The following is a 15,353-nucleotide window of genomic DNA, read 5'->3' as shown; positions in this document are numbered from 1 at the left end:
GCTTCAACAGTCAGTCAGTCAGCTAGTCAGTCAGTCAGGTTTCCAAGAAGAAAAGGCTGGGCTTTCTGCTGTGCTGTACAGAGTGCATCATATTACAGTGACAAACAAGCCAGTACGCCACACATAGTTCTGTGTTGCTCTGTACAGTACATATCATACAAGGTGAATTAAGACCAGAGCATTAGCACAGGCTTTGGGGAAAGGGTCGAGGCTTACTGGACTGGATTTACTGCTCCCATCACTCAAACAAGGGACATGTGCATCTCCTTGCCTCTCAACCCCCTGAAGACAAGTGGGGCTGTGAACAACTGCAGCTGAGCTAAACGAAGGAGCAGCTTTCCATGACAAATGCCATCTATCATAAAAGAACATCCCCAGGGGAAAGACAAGTAGCAGTACTGGATTAGCAATGCAGAATATACTGACTGAGGAAGTATGTAGAACATAGAATATGGTTTGAGGCTACATTGGACAAGCAGCATTGCGCAATTAGCAGAACATATTATTGAGGAACTAGTTGTATACATAGAATATGGTTTGAGGATGCGTTGGACCAGTGCCAGTTTGCCTCAGGTTTGTATGATTTAGGTGGCCTCTTCAGTGACAACTTAATGCTAATACACCTTCAATGTAGCCACAGGGCTTATTGGCTTATCCTGATTTTGACATCAGATCACCATCATCCTCAGAGGAGAGAGGGACAGTGGGGGCGACACACAGGACTCCTCCAGCCAGAGGACAGGACTACACCAGCTAGTGAGCCAACCTCTCTCTCGCTGCTGCAGCCTGTAAGACACAGGGCATTTGTCCCAAATGGCATCCTATTCCCTGCAGTGCACTACTTTTGACCAGGGCCTATAGGGCACCTCAGTGTCACAAGGCTCTGTGCCTCGGTGCAGACAGAGACTTCACAAACACCCTGGCACAGGGTGACAAGGCTTCAGCCCAATCTAGAGAGACAGGGTTATTGCTGGGGTGTCTCTGAACCAGACAGAAAGAGAGAGAGAGGTATAGGGAAAGAGCGAGTCAGAGGGACATATGGGAGAAAGAGAAAGGGAGTGACAAAGGCAGAGAAAGAGAGAGAGAGGGAGAGAAAGAAAGAAAGGTAGAGAAAAATAGTTATTGGGAAAGAGGGAGAGAGAGGGAGTGAGGCTAGAGAGAGAGAGGACCATTGAACCATCCACTGAGACATGGGGAGGGTAGGAGAGTTAAGAAGGCTGAGTGGAGACATTGAGGCGGAGTTGTCTAACTGGTTTCTTCAAGCCTCATCAAAACAGCTGATTCTGTGAGGTCATTGATTTGGTCAGAGAGACGGCCCAGCTTACCTGGTTTCCCAGGGTTACGGTGTGCTACAGTGTGAGTGGCAGATTGATGGCTGAGAGAAGTAAGAGAGAGAGTAGCCCTATCCTGCTCAGATTTAGAAGTGGCAAAAATGTGAGACAAAGGCAAGAGCTTAGGTTCTATTTTGCTGAGCTTGGGGTTGAGTATTATTTCCTGAGCTATAGAATCTGCGTAAGCTGCTGCTTTGGGTAACAAAACAGATTTAAATAGAGCTACAGGAGTTTGGTGTGTTTTGGTGGAGGGGTTTAGTGTGCTTTGGTGGATTGGAGCAGGGCAGAATCAGATGGCGATTGCTGCAGAAGACGTGATCCTGAGTCTGGATGCCTCAAGGAATACTGCAGCGCCAGACAAGCAGGAGAGCAGGGCCAGCAAGCACTGTACCAAACATAAACACACAGTACCGCAAGCAGGCCTATGTTCTGACAGGCCACAGTGCACAGACATTAGACACACATTCATCTTGCCTGGAGAAACCTCAGGATTAGCTGCTATAATGGCAGTGTAATATGCCTTTGAAAAATACTGCTCCCATTTTTGTGATATGTATTCAACATCAGACACACCTGCATCATTAAACTATCATTAGGTCTGCCATTACATGTTAAATGTTGTTTTAGAGTTGAAGTGAGGCAAGGCTGATGGGTCTACAGACACACCCTTGTATGGCAGAGACATTGTGAGAAAGGAAATGTCAACTACTAGCACACTGATCACAGCTCTCCCTCGGTTGTTAGCCTGTATGTCCTCATTACATATGTACAAATCATGATGATGTCCACTGTGAGCTGAGAGTACAGACATGTACTGTTGTTATCCCTGCCCTCCCTGTAAGTCTTAATGGGACAGTCTGCCAAATGAAGGACTAAAATCACAGACCGAACAATGAGACAGATATTTCAGCGGATGTATAAATGTGAAGCATCCGGTTGGCGTTTCCACTCACTACCAAATATGGCGGGCAGTGGGAGTAGAAGGAACGAGATGGATTTTGGCCGACATTCTGGAAATTTTCTCATCGATTAAACATTTGGATCTCAATACAGTTTTCTGTACCCAAAACTCAAATCTGCTATGAACAAAGTGGACTACATTTTGTAGACTTTACCCTTTGCAAAAGTTATTAAAAATTGCCCTGTTTAGGAGTGCAAAGGCGAATTGAGTTATTGCACATGCACACTTCACAGAGTAGGCGTTCCCTAACAGAAATATGCAGATGCATACCAGAACGAGCCAATAGGATAATCGCTAGCACGTGCTTGGCTCTGCCCACCTCCTTGCTTGTTATGCCCACTATGACTAATTTGTTCCCATTGGAAACGACAAGCTGTGGTCTATCTTGGTTTAGTTACAAAAATCTTTGACTAAATACTACAGTACTACTACTACAGTAATTCCACACACATCACACACTAAGCTAGTGCAGTGTCAGTTACTACGTAGGCGGTCTAGGACTAGGCTACATGTGGAAGAGCAGGAGATTCACTATTCTTCCATGAAGGATTGGAGAGTATGCCACTTGTTCATTCCATTATATATTATCTTGATCCATTCAACAGAGACAAACAACAGGCCTGTAGTGACGACAGGACCAGATATAGGCCTAGTTCTAGGTTTGAAGATCAGTCAATGTGTTCAAAGTGAAAAGCTGTGGATATTCTTTGGTTAGGCTACAGGGCAATGTATTGGGAGATGTCAGTGACCATAAAGCCTGAACTACTTAGTCTGACCTTAAAATGTTCTCAGGCATCTACCCCAATTCTCCATTTATGGAGAATGCCCCATACACAGACTCTCTCTCTGGTTCTACCCAAATACTTTCCACATTACTGGGCCCATTAACCGCAGTCTGCATCCAGGCAAGCATCGCTCCGAAGCACAGCCACTGCCTGGCATGCTGTTCAGAGGCACAGCAGAGAAATCATTACACTACCAGACAATGAAGACTTCAAACTTTTAGCCTGTGACACTGCACTAGTGTCATCACTGTGAAGGATCAATATGGATTGCGGTACGTCTGGGCTGCAATCAGAAAGTGATTACAACCCTCTTAGGACCTGTGGAGCCCCATGCCTGAACCCCTCTCACTTAGTCATCACTGAACCTCTATGGAGCCCCTTCATCCGAGCAGTAGCCAGGCCAGGGCATCTCCAATTAGGACTCTCTTTTTCAACACAGCTTTCAGGTCCTAAAGACCACCTCTAGTGCTCTGCCTTAGTTTACCAGCTCAGAGGGCCTGAGGCAGAAACAGCTAAACACAGAGACTGCAAGGGTGCAAAACAGGGCAGACACAAATGTCTGAATCCAACTAAACTATGTAGGCCAGGGCAAGTATGGCTTTGTTTAGATAGAGATCTGCAGTACCAGCATACAATAAACTACGTATCACAACAAGAAATCACCAGCTTTGTAAATAATACCAGGAAATATCAACACAGACAGATGGGAAAGAAAAGGCACATTGATAAATTGGCCTGTTTATGTCCTCACAATTGTGATAGATAAGTCATAGGCCTATGTAATCATTTTTGTATGAATATCTGTTTTTGAAGGGGAACGATTCAGTTTATGTTAAGGTGCAATGCATCTCACGTTATTCAGGAGAAGTGATTCTTCGAGAATTGGGAAGGAAGGATTCAGGTAAAATGTGCGTACTGCCATTCTAATTCAGTGGAGTTCGTCCGTTTGTCCCAGGCACATAACATATGCTACATACATAGGCCAGTTAATTGCTGTAAAAAAACATGCATGGTAAGGAGGAGATTTTAAACCACTACCCTGTTAAGATCTGCTTTGGAGCGGATATCTTATGGGACAGCAGCATAATATATGACATTCATGTTTTAATCATGTTTGTGGATTCATGTCATTAAACTTAATGACACCACTTAATCGAAGATGCTTCCTTTACAAATCAGCATTAATTCTAACATAATTGTTCTCAGAGCACATAAAAGTATCATAAAATGTGTCCAACTATCTGAAATGAAAGTGTGCTTTCCCCCCCAAAAAAAGATGTCCATTCCAATCTTTCATCTGAAAAGCGTGATTATGTTGGTGACTATTGAATTACTCGGATGACATGGCAAATTTACTCTGACCTCTGAAAACCAACAGGCCAATGTTCGAATTCCAACACAGGATCGATGCCATTAGCCTACTCTGTCTACCAACTGAACATGCTCCACGACAGCCTTAGGACAAAGGATATTGGACAGTCTGACCAACCAGTAAAACCTCTCTTAACTTATTTTCCTTGCTCTAACTGTCCAATTCCCCTGAATCATCTCTTGAAAGCAAGCCCTTCAGCCTGCATCCATTTGATGCTCTCACATAGGGCTGTGGCGGTCACAAAATTTAGTCAGCTGGTGATTGTCAAGCTAATAAAATGTCGGCCTCCCGGTAATTGACCGTTAATTAGCAAACACATTTAGCATCTCCTACAAGCCACTGACGCAGACCTTTGGAACACCTTCACAATAAATCCATTATTTCTTTTAGATAGGTCTAAAGAAGCATGTCGTCTATTTCAGAAGAACAGATTAGCATACTAATTTGATTAGCATACTGAGTTGTCCTTATGTTAGGTCCTGATCTGGGCTACACTAGTTAATTTAGCAGACAAGATTTGCTTAGAATTTTGTGGCATTATTACTTTTTATTTTACATGGCATTTATGCACTTTAATTAGCGAATCGTCGACTATTTTCATTTTCATGCCAGCCTAGTAGGCTATACTCCAGTTGTAAAGATTAAAAATGTGCTTAATATTAGGAAAGCTGAAAAGTAGGCCTAGCCAATAGAAAGCTGATGGGATCCTCTTTTTAGTAGAGGCCATCACTCAGTTCTCTCACACAATTGCATAGCCTATAGAAATGTTGCGCTCATGGAGTGTTTGATTAGATTTTCGAATACATTTGCATTGATGTCAGAGTGATTAGAGGGACAATAGAATGTAGAGAACGAGGCAGTTAGCAAGTTTGGTAGCCTACGAATGACCATGAGCAGCATCAGCGCTTGGAAAAGCCTAATTTGACTGCTTTCATGACTCGTGACCGTCAGCATGGCAGTAATACCGTCAACGCAACAGCCCTACTCTCAATTAGAGGTCGACCGATTAATCAGCATGGCCAATTAATTAGGGCCGATTTCAAGTTATAACAATCGGTAAATCTGCCTTTTTGGACGACGATTATGGCCAATTACATTGCAATCCACGAGGAAACTGCGTAGCAGGCTGATAACCTGTTACGCGAGTGCAGCAAGGAGCCAAGGTAAGTTGCTAGCTAGCATTACACATATCTTGTAAAAAACAATCAATCTTAACATAATCACTAGTTAACTACACATGGTTGATGATATTACTAGTTTAACTAGCTTGTCCTGCGTTGAATATAATCAATGTGGTGCCTGTTAATTTATCATCGAATGACAGCCTACTTCGCCAAACGGGTGATGATTTAACAAAAGCACATTCGCGTCAGGTAATATGCAGCAGATTGGGCAGCCTGGCTCGTTGCGAACTGTGTGAAGACCATTTCTTCCTGACAAAGACCGTAATTAATGTGCCAGAATTTTACATAATTATGACATAACATTGAAGGTTGTACAATGTAACAGCAATATTTAGACTTAGGGTTGCCACCCGTTCTATAAAATACGTAACGGTTCCGTATTTCACTGAAAGAATAAACATTTTGTTTTCTTAATAAAAGTTTCCGGATTTGACCATATTAATGACCTAAGGCTCGTATTTCTGTGTGTTTATTATATTATAATTAAGTCTATGATTTGATATTTGATAGAGCAGTCTGACAGAGAGATGGTACGCAGCAGCAGGCTCGTAAGCATTCATTCAAACAGCACTTCCCTGCGTTTGCCAGCAGCTCTTCGCAATGCTTCAAGCATTGCGCTGTTTATGACTTCAAGCCTATCAACTCCCGAGATTAGGCTGGCAATACTATAGTGCCTATAAGAACATCCAATAGTCAATATCAATACTCTACTCTCAATATCGCCAGTGACTGATATCTCTCTCTATTGAACGATGACATGTAGCTAGCTACACTCATGAAATCCTTCATATCTCTACGTGATGACAGACATGGAGCTATCTAGCTTCTCTCTAACTGTACAGTGCATTCAGAAAGTATTCACACCGCTTGAATTTTTCCACATTCTGTTGTGTTACAGCCTGAATTTAAAATGGATTCAATTGAGATTTTGTGTCACTGACCTACACACCATACCCCATAATGTCAAAGTGGAATTTTGTTTATTTTTTACAAATGAATTAAAAATGAAACGCTGAAATGTCGAGTCAATAAGTATTAAGTGCTATGGCAAGCCTAAATTAGTTCAGGTGTAATGTGCTTAACAGGTCACATGGACTCACTCTACCCCCCCCTTTTCTCCCCAATTTAACAAAGGGGTGATATCCAATTGCGAGCTTGTCTCACGCCGCCAAACTTACCCTAGTAAAACTGACTATCCTACCGATCCTCGACTTCGGCGATGTCATCTACAAAATAGCTTCCAATACTCTACTCAGCAAACTGGATGCAGTTTATCACAGTGCCATCTGTTTTGTCACTAAAGCACCTTATACCACCCACCACTGCGACCTGTATGCTCTAGTCGGCTGGCCCTCCCTACATATTCGTCGCCAGAACCACTGGCTCCAGGTCATCTACAAGTCCATGCTAGGTAAAGCTCCGCTTTTTCTCAGTTCACTGGTCACGATGGCAACACCCACCCGTAGCACTCGCTCCAGCAGGTGTATCTCACTGATCATCCCTAAAGCCAACACCTCATTTGACCACCTTTCCTTCCAGTTCTCTGCTGCCTGTGACTGGAATGAATTGCAAAAATCGTTGAAGTTGGAGACTTTTATCTCCCTCACCAACTTCAAACATCTGCTATCTGAGCAGCTAACCGATCGCTGCAGCTGTACATGGTTCATCTGTAAATAGCCCACCCAATCTACCTACCTCATCCCCATACTGTTTTTATTTATTTACTTTTCTGCTCTTTTGCACACCAGTATCTCTACCTGCACATGACCATCTGATGATTTATCACTCCAGTGTTAATCTGCTAAATTGTAATTATTCGCCAACCTCCTCATGCCTTTTGCACACAATGTACAGTGGGGCAAAAAAGTATTTAGTCAGCCACCAATTGTGCAAGTTCTCCCACTTAAAAAGATGAGAGAGGCCTGTAATTTATCATAGGTACACTTCAACTATGACAGACAAAATTAGAAAAAAAATCCAGAAAGTCACATTGTAGGATTTTTAATGAATTTATTTGCAAATTATGGTGGAAAATAAGTATTTGGTCACCTATAAACAAGCAAGATTTCTGGCTCTCACAGACCTGTAACTTCTTCTTTAAGAGGCTCCTCTGTCCTCCACTCGTTACCTGTATTAATGGCACCTGTTTGAACTTGTTATCAGTATAAAAGACACCTGTCCACAACCTCAAACAGTCACACTCCAAACTCCACTATAGCCAAGACCAAAGAGCTGTCAAAGGACATCAGAAACAAAATTGTAGACCTGCACCAGGCTGGGAAGACTGAATCTGCAATAGGTAAGCAGCTTGGTTTGAAGAAATCAACTGTGGGAGCAATTATTAGGAAATGGAAGACATACAAGACCACTGATAATCTCCCTCGATCTGGGGCTCCACGCAAGATCTCACCCCGTGGGGTCAAAATGATAACAAGAACGGTGAGCAAAAATCCCAGAACCACACGGGGCGACCTAGTGAATGACCTGCAGAGAGCTGGGACCAAAGTAACAAAGCCTACCATCAGTAACACACTACGCCACCAGGGACTCAAATCCTGCAGTGCCAGACGTGTCCCCCTGCTTAAGCCAGTACATGTCCAGGCCCGTCTGAAGTTTGCTAGAGAGCATTTGGATGATCCAGAAGAAGATTGGGAGAATTCATCTGACCATATGATAACCAAAATATAACTTTTTGGTAAAAACTAAACTCGTCGTGTTTGGAGGACAAAGAATGCTGAGTTGCATCCAAAGAACACCATACCTACTGTGAAGCATGGGGGTGCAAACATCATGCTTTGGGGCTGTTTTTCTGCAAAGGGACCAGGACGACCGATCCGTGTAAAGGAAAGAATGAATGGGGCCATGTATCGTGTGATTTTGAGTGAAAACCTCCTTCCATCAGCAAGGGCATTGAAGATGAAACGTGGCTGGGTCTTTCAGCATGACAATGATCCCAAACACACCGCCCGGGCAACGAAGGAGTGGCTTCGTAGGAAGCATTTCAAGGTCCTGGAGTGGCCTAGCCAGTCTCCAGAGCTCAACCCCATAGAAAATCTTTGGAGGGAGTTGAAAGTCCGTGTTGCCCAGCAACAGCCCCAAAACATCACTGCTCTAGAGGAGATCTGCATGGAGGAATGGGCCAAAATACCAGCAACAGTGTGTGAAAACCTTGTAAAGACTTACAGAAAACATTTGACCTCTGTCATTGCCAACAAAGAGTATATAACAAAGTATTGAGATAAACTTTTGTTATTGACCAAATACTTATTTTCCACCATAATTTGCAGATAAATTCATAAAAAATCCTACAAATGTGATTTTCTGGATTTCTTTTCTCATTTTGTCTGTCATAGTTGAAGTGTACCTATGATGAAAATTACAGGCCTCTCATCTTTTTGAGTGGGAGAACTTGCGCAATTGGTGGCTGACTAAATACTTTTTTGCCCCACTGTATATACTCTTTTTTTTTCCTACTGTGTTATTGACTTGTTTATTGGTTTACTCCATGTGTAACTTTGTTGTCTGTTCACACTGCTATGCTTTATCTTGGCCAGGTCGCAGTTGTAAATGAGAACTTGTTCTCAACTAGCCTACCTGGTTAAATAAAGGTGTTCTCAACTAGCCTACCTGGTTAAATAAAGGTGAAATAAAAAAATTAAAAAATTGCTGCAACTCCCCAACGGGCTCAGGAGAGGCAAAGGTCTAGTCATGCGTCCTCCAAAACATGAACCGCCAAACTGCTCTTTTTATTAACACCCGCCTGCTTAATCCAGAAGCCAGCCGCACCAATGTGTCGAAGGAAACACCATTCGCTGACGACCGAAGTCAGCCTGTAGGCACCCGGCCCGCCGCTAGAGCGCGATAGGACAAGTAAAGCCCCCCCCCCCCCGCACCACTCGGGAGGCCCCTACAATAATAGTGTTTAACATGATTTTTGAATTTCTGTACCCCAAACATACAATTATCTATAAGGTCCCTCAGTAAAGCAGTGAATTTCAAACACTGATTCAACCAAAGACCAGGGAGGTTTTCCAATGCCTTGCAAAGAAGGGAACCTATTGGTAGATGGGTAGCAATAAAAAAAAGCTGATATTAATAGCCCTTTGAACATGGTTAAGTTATCAACTACACTTTTGAAGTTCAAAGTATCAATACACCCAATCACTACAAAGATACAGGCGTCCTTACTAATTCAGTTGCCGGAAAGGAAGACACTGCTCAGGAATTTCTCCATGAGGCCAATGGTGACTTTAAAACAGTTAAAGAGTTTAATGGCTGTGATAGGAGAAAAGGATGGATCAACAACATTATAGTTACTCCACAATACTAACCTACATTGTAAAGTGAAAAGAAGGAAGACTGTACAGAATAAAAATAGTATTATGCATGCCTCCTGATTGAAATAAGGCACAAAAGTAAAACTGCAAAAAACATGGCAAAGAAATTAACTTTATGTCCTGAATACAAAGTGTTATGTTGGGGGCAATACAACATATTACTGAGTTCCACTCTCCATATTTTCAAGCACAGTGGTGGCTGCATCATTTTATGGGTATGCTTGTCATCGGCAAGGACTAGGGAGTTTCAGGATAAAAAGAAACAGAATAGAGGTAAGCACTGGCATAACCCTGATTCAGTCTGCTATCCAACAGACATTGGGAGACAAATTCACCTTTCAGCAGGACATTAACCTAAAACACAAGGCCAAATATACACTGCAGTTGCTTACCAATACAACATTGAGGGTTTTTGAGTGTCCTAGTTACAGAAAATGTTTTATTTAACAAATGTTCATTTCAGGCTGTAACACAACAAAATAAGGAATACATCAAGGGGTATGAATACCCTTCTTACCTTGAAATTGGAGGAGTTGACCCAGGTGGTAGCGATGCCGTCCACCATCCTGTCCAGAGCCGTCTGGTCTTGCTCCAGGTCCTGGGACTTCTCCTTATCCACGATGTAATCTATGAGCTCCTGTCCCACCTGCACCTTCCGCCCCAGGTCTTTCTGCACCACCTGGGCCAGACAATACTCCATATTGACCTCCATGGTCTCTGCCTCGTCACTCTCTCCTCGGTCCCACCACTAATTACCACTGCTCCAGGCAGAGGGAAGACAGAAAACAAATGGGTGTGACCCCTACTAGGCGTGTGTATGACCCGGGGAAAAAAGGAAACAAGTGCACACTCCACACACTAGCTGGCTAGGCTATGTCATGTGTGCCAGGAGCTAGCTGGAGGCCGGGTCACGGGGATAGATGGAGCCTAGAGAATGGCAGCTATGCACCATGTGTGTCTGGATGGCAGCTGGGGAGGGATCTCTTCTCCCTCTCTCTTTCTTTTTTTTTCTTCTTTGTGATGAAGTGAGTCTGAGCCAAGCTGCTAGTACCAGGCTGAGCAGAGATGGTGGTTGGGAGAGCAGAGATGGTGGTTGGGAGAGCAGCAGCGGGTAAAGCTTAGACTGTGACAGTAACTGGAGTACAGGGAAGGTCTGGAAGGAAAGAGCTTCATAACTTAGTGGTCCCTGGTTCCCAGGAAGCCCTACCGGGGTCAAGGATAGAGAAGGGGAGACAGTTAACACAATCCCACCCTCCTCTCTTCAAATAGTAAATGCTCAACAACCTGCCGCCATGGCAACTGGGCACAGTGAAGAATTCACGGGAGCCCCAAAACCCAGTGTGTTACTGCAGCGTTGACACATGCCATTTCAAACACATTCATACCACTTGCTCTCTCTCTCTTTGACATGCTGACAGCTTGTTCACTGCAAATAAGATGGCTTTGTTTGTGTATGATGTGACCTGCCAGCGAGCAATGCCTACTTCTCCTAAGTACGTAGAATATGTCTCTGTCTGGACAATACATTTGTAGTCAAAGTGTTTGGTCAGATATGCCAAACTGGTAAAGGGCTAGAGATTTGCACTGCCAGAAATTCTGACATTACCCACATACTAAGAGCCATGAAGTATATCTTATATGAAATATCTGTCAAATAAATAACTGTAAATGCAGCAGTGATATACCCTGGCCTAAGTCTGTGTTGTTTTACTAACTCCCATGGTAGTTGTTATGCCATGTGAGTTTCGGGACCAGGTTATATCATCTAATTTCATGTCAACTGTACGGTTTTATTAGCATGGTTCTCAGTTTGTGGGTACTGTCAGATTGCATGAATAGACACAGCACACTCACAAAGGATTATTCAAACAAAGACTTTCAGACCCACAACCTAGCTCTGGGACACATCATCGTGAGTCTTAATTGGTTGGTGTCCAATCAATACACAGACTCCCGATGCAGTGTCCTAAAGCTACCCACAAACTAAGCAGTCATACAACAAACGTAGGACTTGTAAGACACCATTCTTTTGTTTTGTTATTTACACTGTCTGAATGTACGTCAGAGAAACCAAACGTTAAGCTAAAATGAATGAACAGATATAATTCTGACCAACATCCTTGTGTTTGAATCTTTGTACAGTAGCCTAGTACTGTAGTTAACATTACCTAGCTAGTTTTTGTATTTGCTTGTGGTTGACAGATAACTAAAAGCAACAGCAGCCGTATCCATTCGTCTCACTCATATTGCTAAACCGTTATTACTTAGTCAGGCGCTATCTGGTTCAAATAAACCAAAAATGCAGTAGTTCAGTAGAAACACAAAAACAACCGCATATTTTGACGAGTGTTCCTATGGATCGGAGTCAACCGCTACAGTAGAAACCCTATATTTGAACGAACTAGCTAGCTAGCAAGCAAGCAAGCTAGATGGCGCTAACCCTTTTTCATTGATTAGCTAGCTAAACGTCCGATCACACACAGCTAGTGTAGCTGCCAGAACACACAATGTGAGCATCTACTCTGAATGAAAGCATGCATGAATACATTTGAATAGGTTAATATCGTACTTACCATACCCTGTTCAGAAAGAGCAACACAAATATCTGAAGTCTGACAGCTTTGTAAATATTGTCGGGTTATGACAGTATCATCGAGGCACCTCAGTCTCCACCCCGGAATGCCGTTTGGTGGACAAAGAATGGGATTGTCGTGCGCACGCGTCAATCTGGGGATTTTGGCACTTGGAAATTGACGCATGCACATTTCTGTTGTTCACTACTTCACTCTACTAGATAAATATATTTCATTTCCTGGATCATATGGCCATCTATGTAACCAGTACTTCCGTGAATGCACCGTTTCTTAATTTGAAGAGAGTGCTACAGCAACTCAGAACCTTTAGAACTAAAGGGAGGTGAAATTGTGCCACCCATTTGACTCCCATTCCGATGCTCTGAAACCTGTCAAGCCAGTGCCACGAGTCTTTAGTGACATCGTGTGGCCTAAACAGAGAACAGTTTTACATTTGGTGTCAATGGTGTCAAATTGAAATTTAATTGAATAAGTAAGATATATTATATGTATTACAGATCATATGTTAAATACAGATCGCCCATCCACATCGAATGGGCCGCTATGGAGAGGCTAAAAAGCTTACAGTTCCTAGGCGTGCACATCACTGAGGACCAACGCCCCTAAGACCCTCACAAACTTCTAGATGCTGTAACGCCGCATGATACGGCAACAGCACTGCCCGCAACTGCAGGGCTCTCCAGAGGTTGGCGAGATCAGCCCCAGTACTTAAGTATAAATACTTTAAAGTACTACTAAAGTAGTTTTTGGGGGAATCTGAACTTTTACTTTACTACATTCCTAAAGAAAATAATGTACTTTTTACTCCATACATTTTCCCTGACACCCAAAAGTACTATTTTGAATGCTTAACAGGACAGGAAAATGGACGAATTCACTCACTCATCAAGAGAACACATGGCCATCCCTACTGCCTCTGATCTGCGGACTCACTAAATACAAATGCATCGTTTATAAAAGTATAGATGTCTGAGTGTGTGCCTTTGGCTATCTGTACATTTTTAAAACAAGAAAATGGTGCCATCTACTTTGCTTAATATAAGGAATTTGCTATGTTTACTTTTGATACTTAAGTATACCAATTCTTCCTTTGGCCGCCTCTCCTTCCAGTTCTCTGCTGCCAATGACTGGAACGAACTACAAAAATCTCTGAAACTGGAAACACTTATCTCCCTCACTAGCTTTAAGCACCAGCTGTCAGAGCAGCTCACAGATTACTACTGTACCTGTACATAGCCAATCTATAACTTAGCCCAAACAACTACCTCTTCCCCTACTGTATTTATTTATTTTTTGCTCCTTTGCACCCCATTATTTCTATTTCTACTTCACACATTCTTCCACTGCAAATCTACCATTCCAGTGTTTTACTTGCTATATTGTATTTACTTTGCCACCATGGCCTTTTTTTGCCTTTACCTCCCTTATCTCACCTCATTAGCTCACATCGTATATAGACTTATTTTTCTACTGTATTGTTGAATGCATGTTTGTTTTACTCCATGTGTAACTGTGTTGTTGTATGTGTCGAACTGCTTTGCTTTATCTTGGCCAGGTCGCAATTGTAAATGAGAACTTGTTCTCAACTTGCCTACCTGGTTAAATAATGGTGAAATAATATAAAATATAAATATTTGAGCAATTACATTAACTTTTGATACTTAAGTATATTTATAACCAAATACTTTTAGAATTTTACTGGGTAACTTTCACTTTTACTTGAGTAACCTATTAAGGTATCTATACTTTTACTCAAGTATAACAACTGGGTACTTTTTCCACCACATCATCCCGGGCACACTGCCTGCCCTCCAGGATATCTACAGCACCCTGTGTAACAGGAAGGCCAAGGAGATCATCAAGGACCTGAGCCACAGGCTGTTCACCCAGCTACATCTAGAAGACAGAGACATTACAGATACAGCAAAGCTGGGACCGAGACTGATAAACAGCTTCTGTCTCCAGGCCATCACTCTTAAACAGTCACCACTAGCATACCTCCGGCCAGTACCCTGTCCTGAACCTTAGAGACAGCTGTACATAGTCATTGGGGCTCCCGAGTGGTGCAACGGTCTAAGGCACTGCGTCTCAGTGCTAGAGGCATCACTGCAGACCCTGGTTTGATTCCAGGCTATATCACAACCGGCCGTGATAGGGAGTCCCATAGGGGTGGCGCACAATTGGCCCAGCGTCGTCGGGGTTAGGGTTTAGCCGGGGTAGGCCGTCATTGTAAATAAGAATTAGTTATTAATTGATTTGCCTAATTAAATAAAAGGTTAAATAAAATTAAATATATAATAATAATTCAACTCTGGACACTTTATATGTAAACTTCCTCTCACTGTCAACTGCGTATATTTTCAGCACACTTAACTTGTAAATATTTGTATCAACATTACAAGATTCAACAACTGAGACATACTGTAAACTGAACAAGTTACACAGACATGTGACTAACAGAAATGGAATAATGTGTCCCTGAACAAAGGGGGGTCAAACTCAAAAGTAACAGTCAGTGTCTGGTGTGGCAAACCGGCTGCATTAAGTACTGCAGTGCATCCCCTCATGGACTGCACCAGATTTTCCAGTTCTTGCTGTGAGATGTTACCCCTCTCTTCTGCCAAGGCACCTGCAAGTTCCCAGACATTTCTGGGGGGAATGGCCCTAGCCCTCACCCTCCAATTCAACAGGTCCCAGACGTGCTCAATGGGATTGAGATCCGGGCTCTTCGCTGGCCATGGCAGAACACTGTCACATTCCTGTCTTGCATGCCTAATCACGCACAGAAC

At 42.9% G+C, this 15,353-nt stretch overlaps 1 protein-coding gene across 2 annotated transcripts in view; it reads right to left on the bottom strand.

The window, feature by feature from the left end:
- The window catches only part of LOC139401032 (cytoplasmic linker associated protein 1a), a 99,735-nt gene extending 88,905 nt beyond the window's left edge, over positions 1–10,830 (bottom strand). For both annotated transcript variants that reach the window (XM_071145560.1, XM_071145564.1), the window contains exon 1: positions 10,488–10,830. In XM_071145560.1, coding sequence (XP_071001661.1) covers positions 10,488–10,682 — 195 coding nt within the window. In that variant the 5' untranslated portion in view covers positions 10,683–10,830. The remainder of the gene's footprint in view (positions 1–10,487) is intronic.
- Between the last annotated feature and the right edge of the window lie 4,523 nt (positions 10,831–15,353).

Source organism: Oncorhynchus clarkii, chromosome 3 (assembly GCF_045791955.1).
Source record: "Oncorhynchus clarkii lewisi isolate Uvic-CL-2024 chromosome 3, UVic_Ocla_1.0, whole genome shotgun sequence".
Taxonomy (NCBI): domain Eukaryota; kingdom Metazoa; phylum Chordata; class Actinopteri; order Salmoniformes; family Salmonidae; genus Oncorhynchus; species Oncorhynchus clarkii.
Note: the sequence above shows the minus strand (reverse complement) of the source record. Positions and strands in the feature narration are given on the sequence as shown.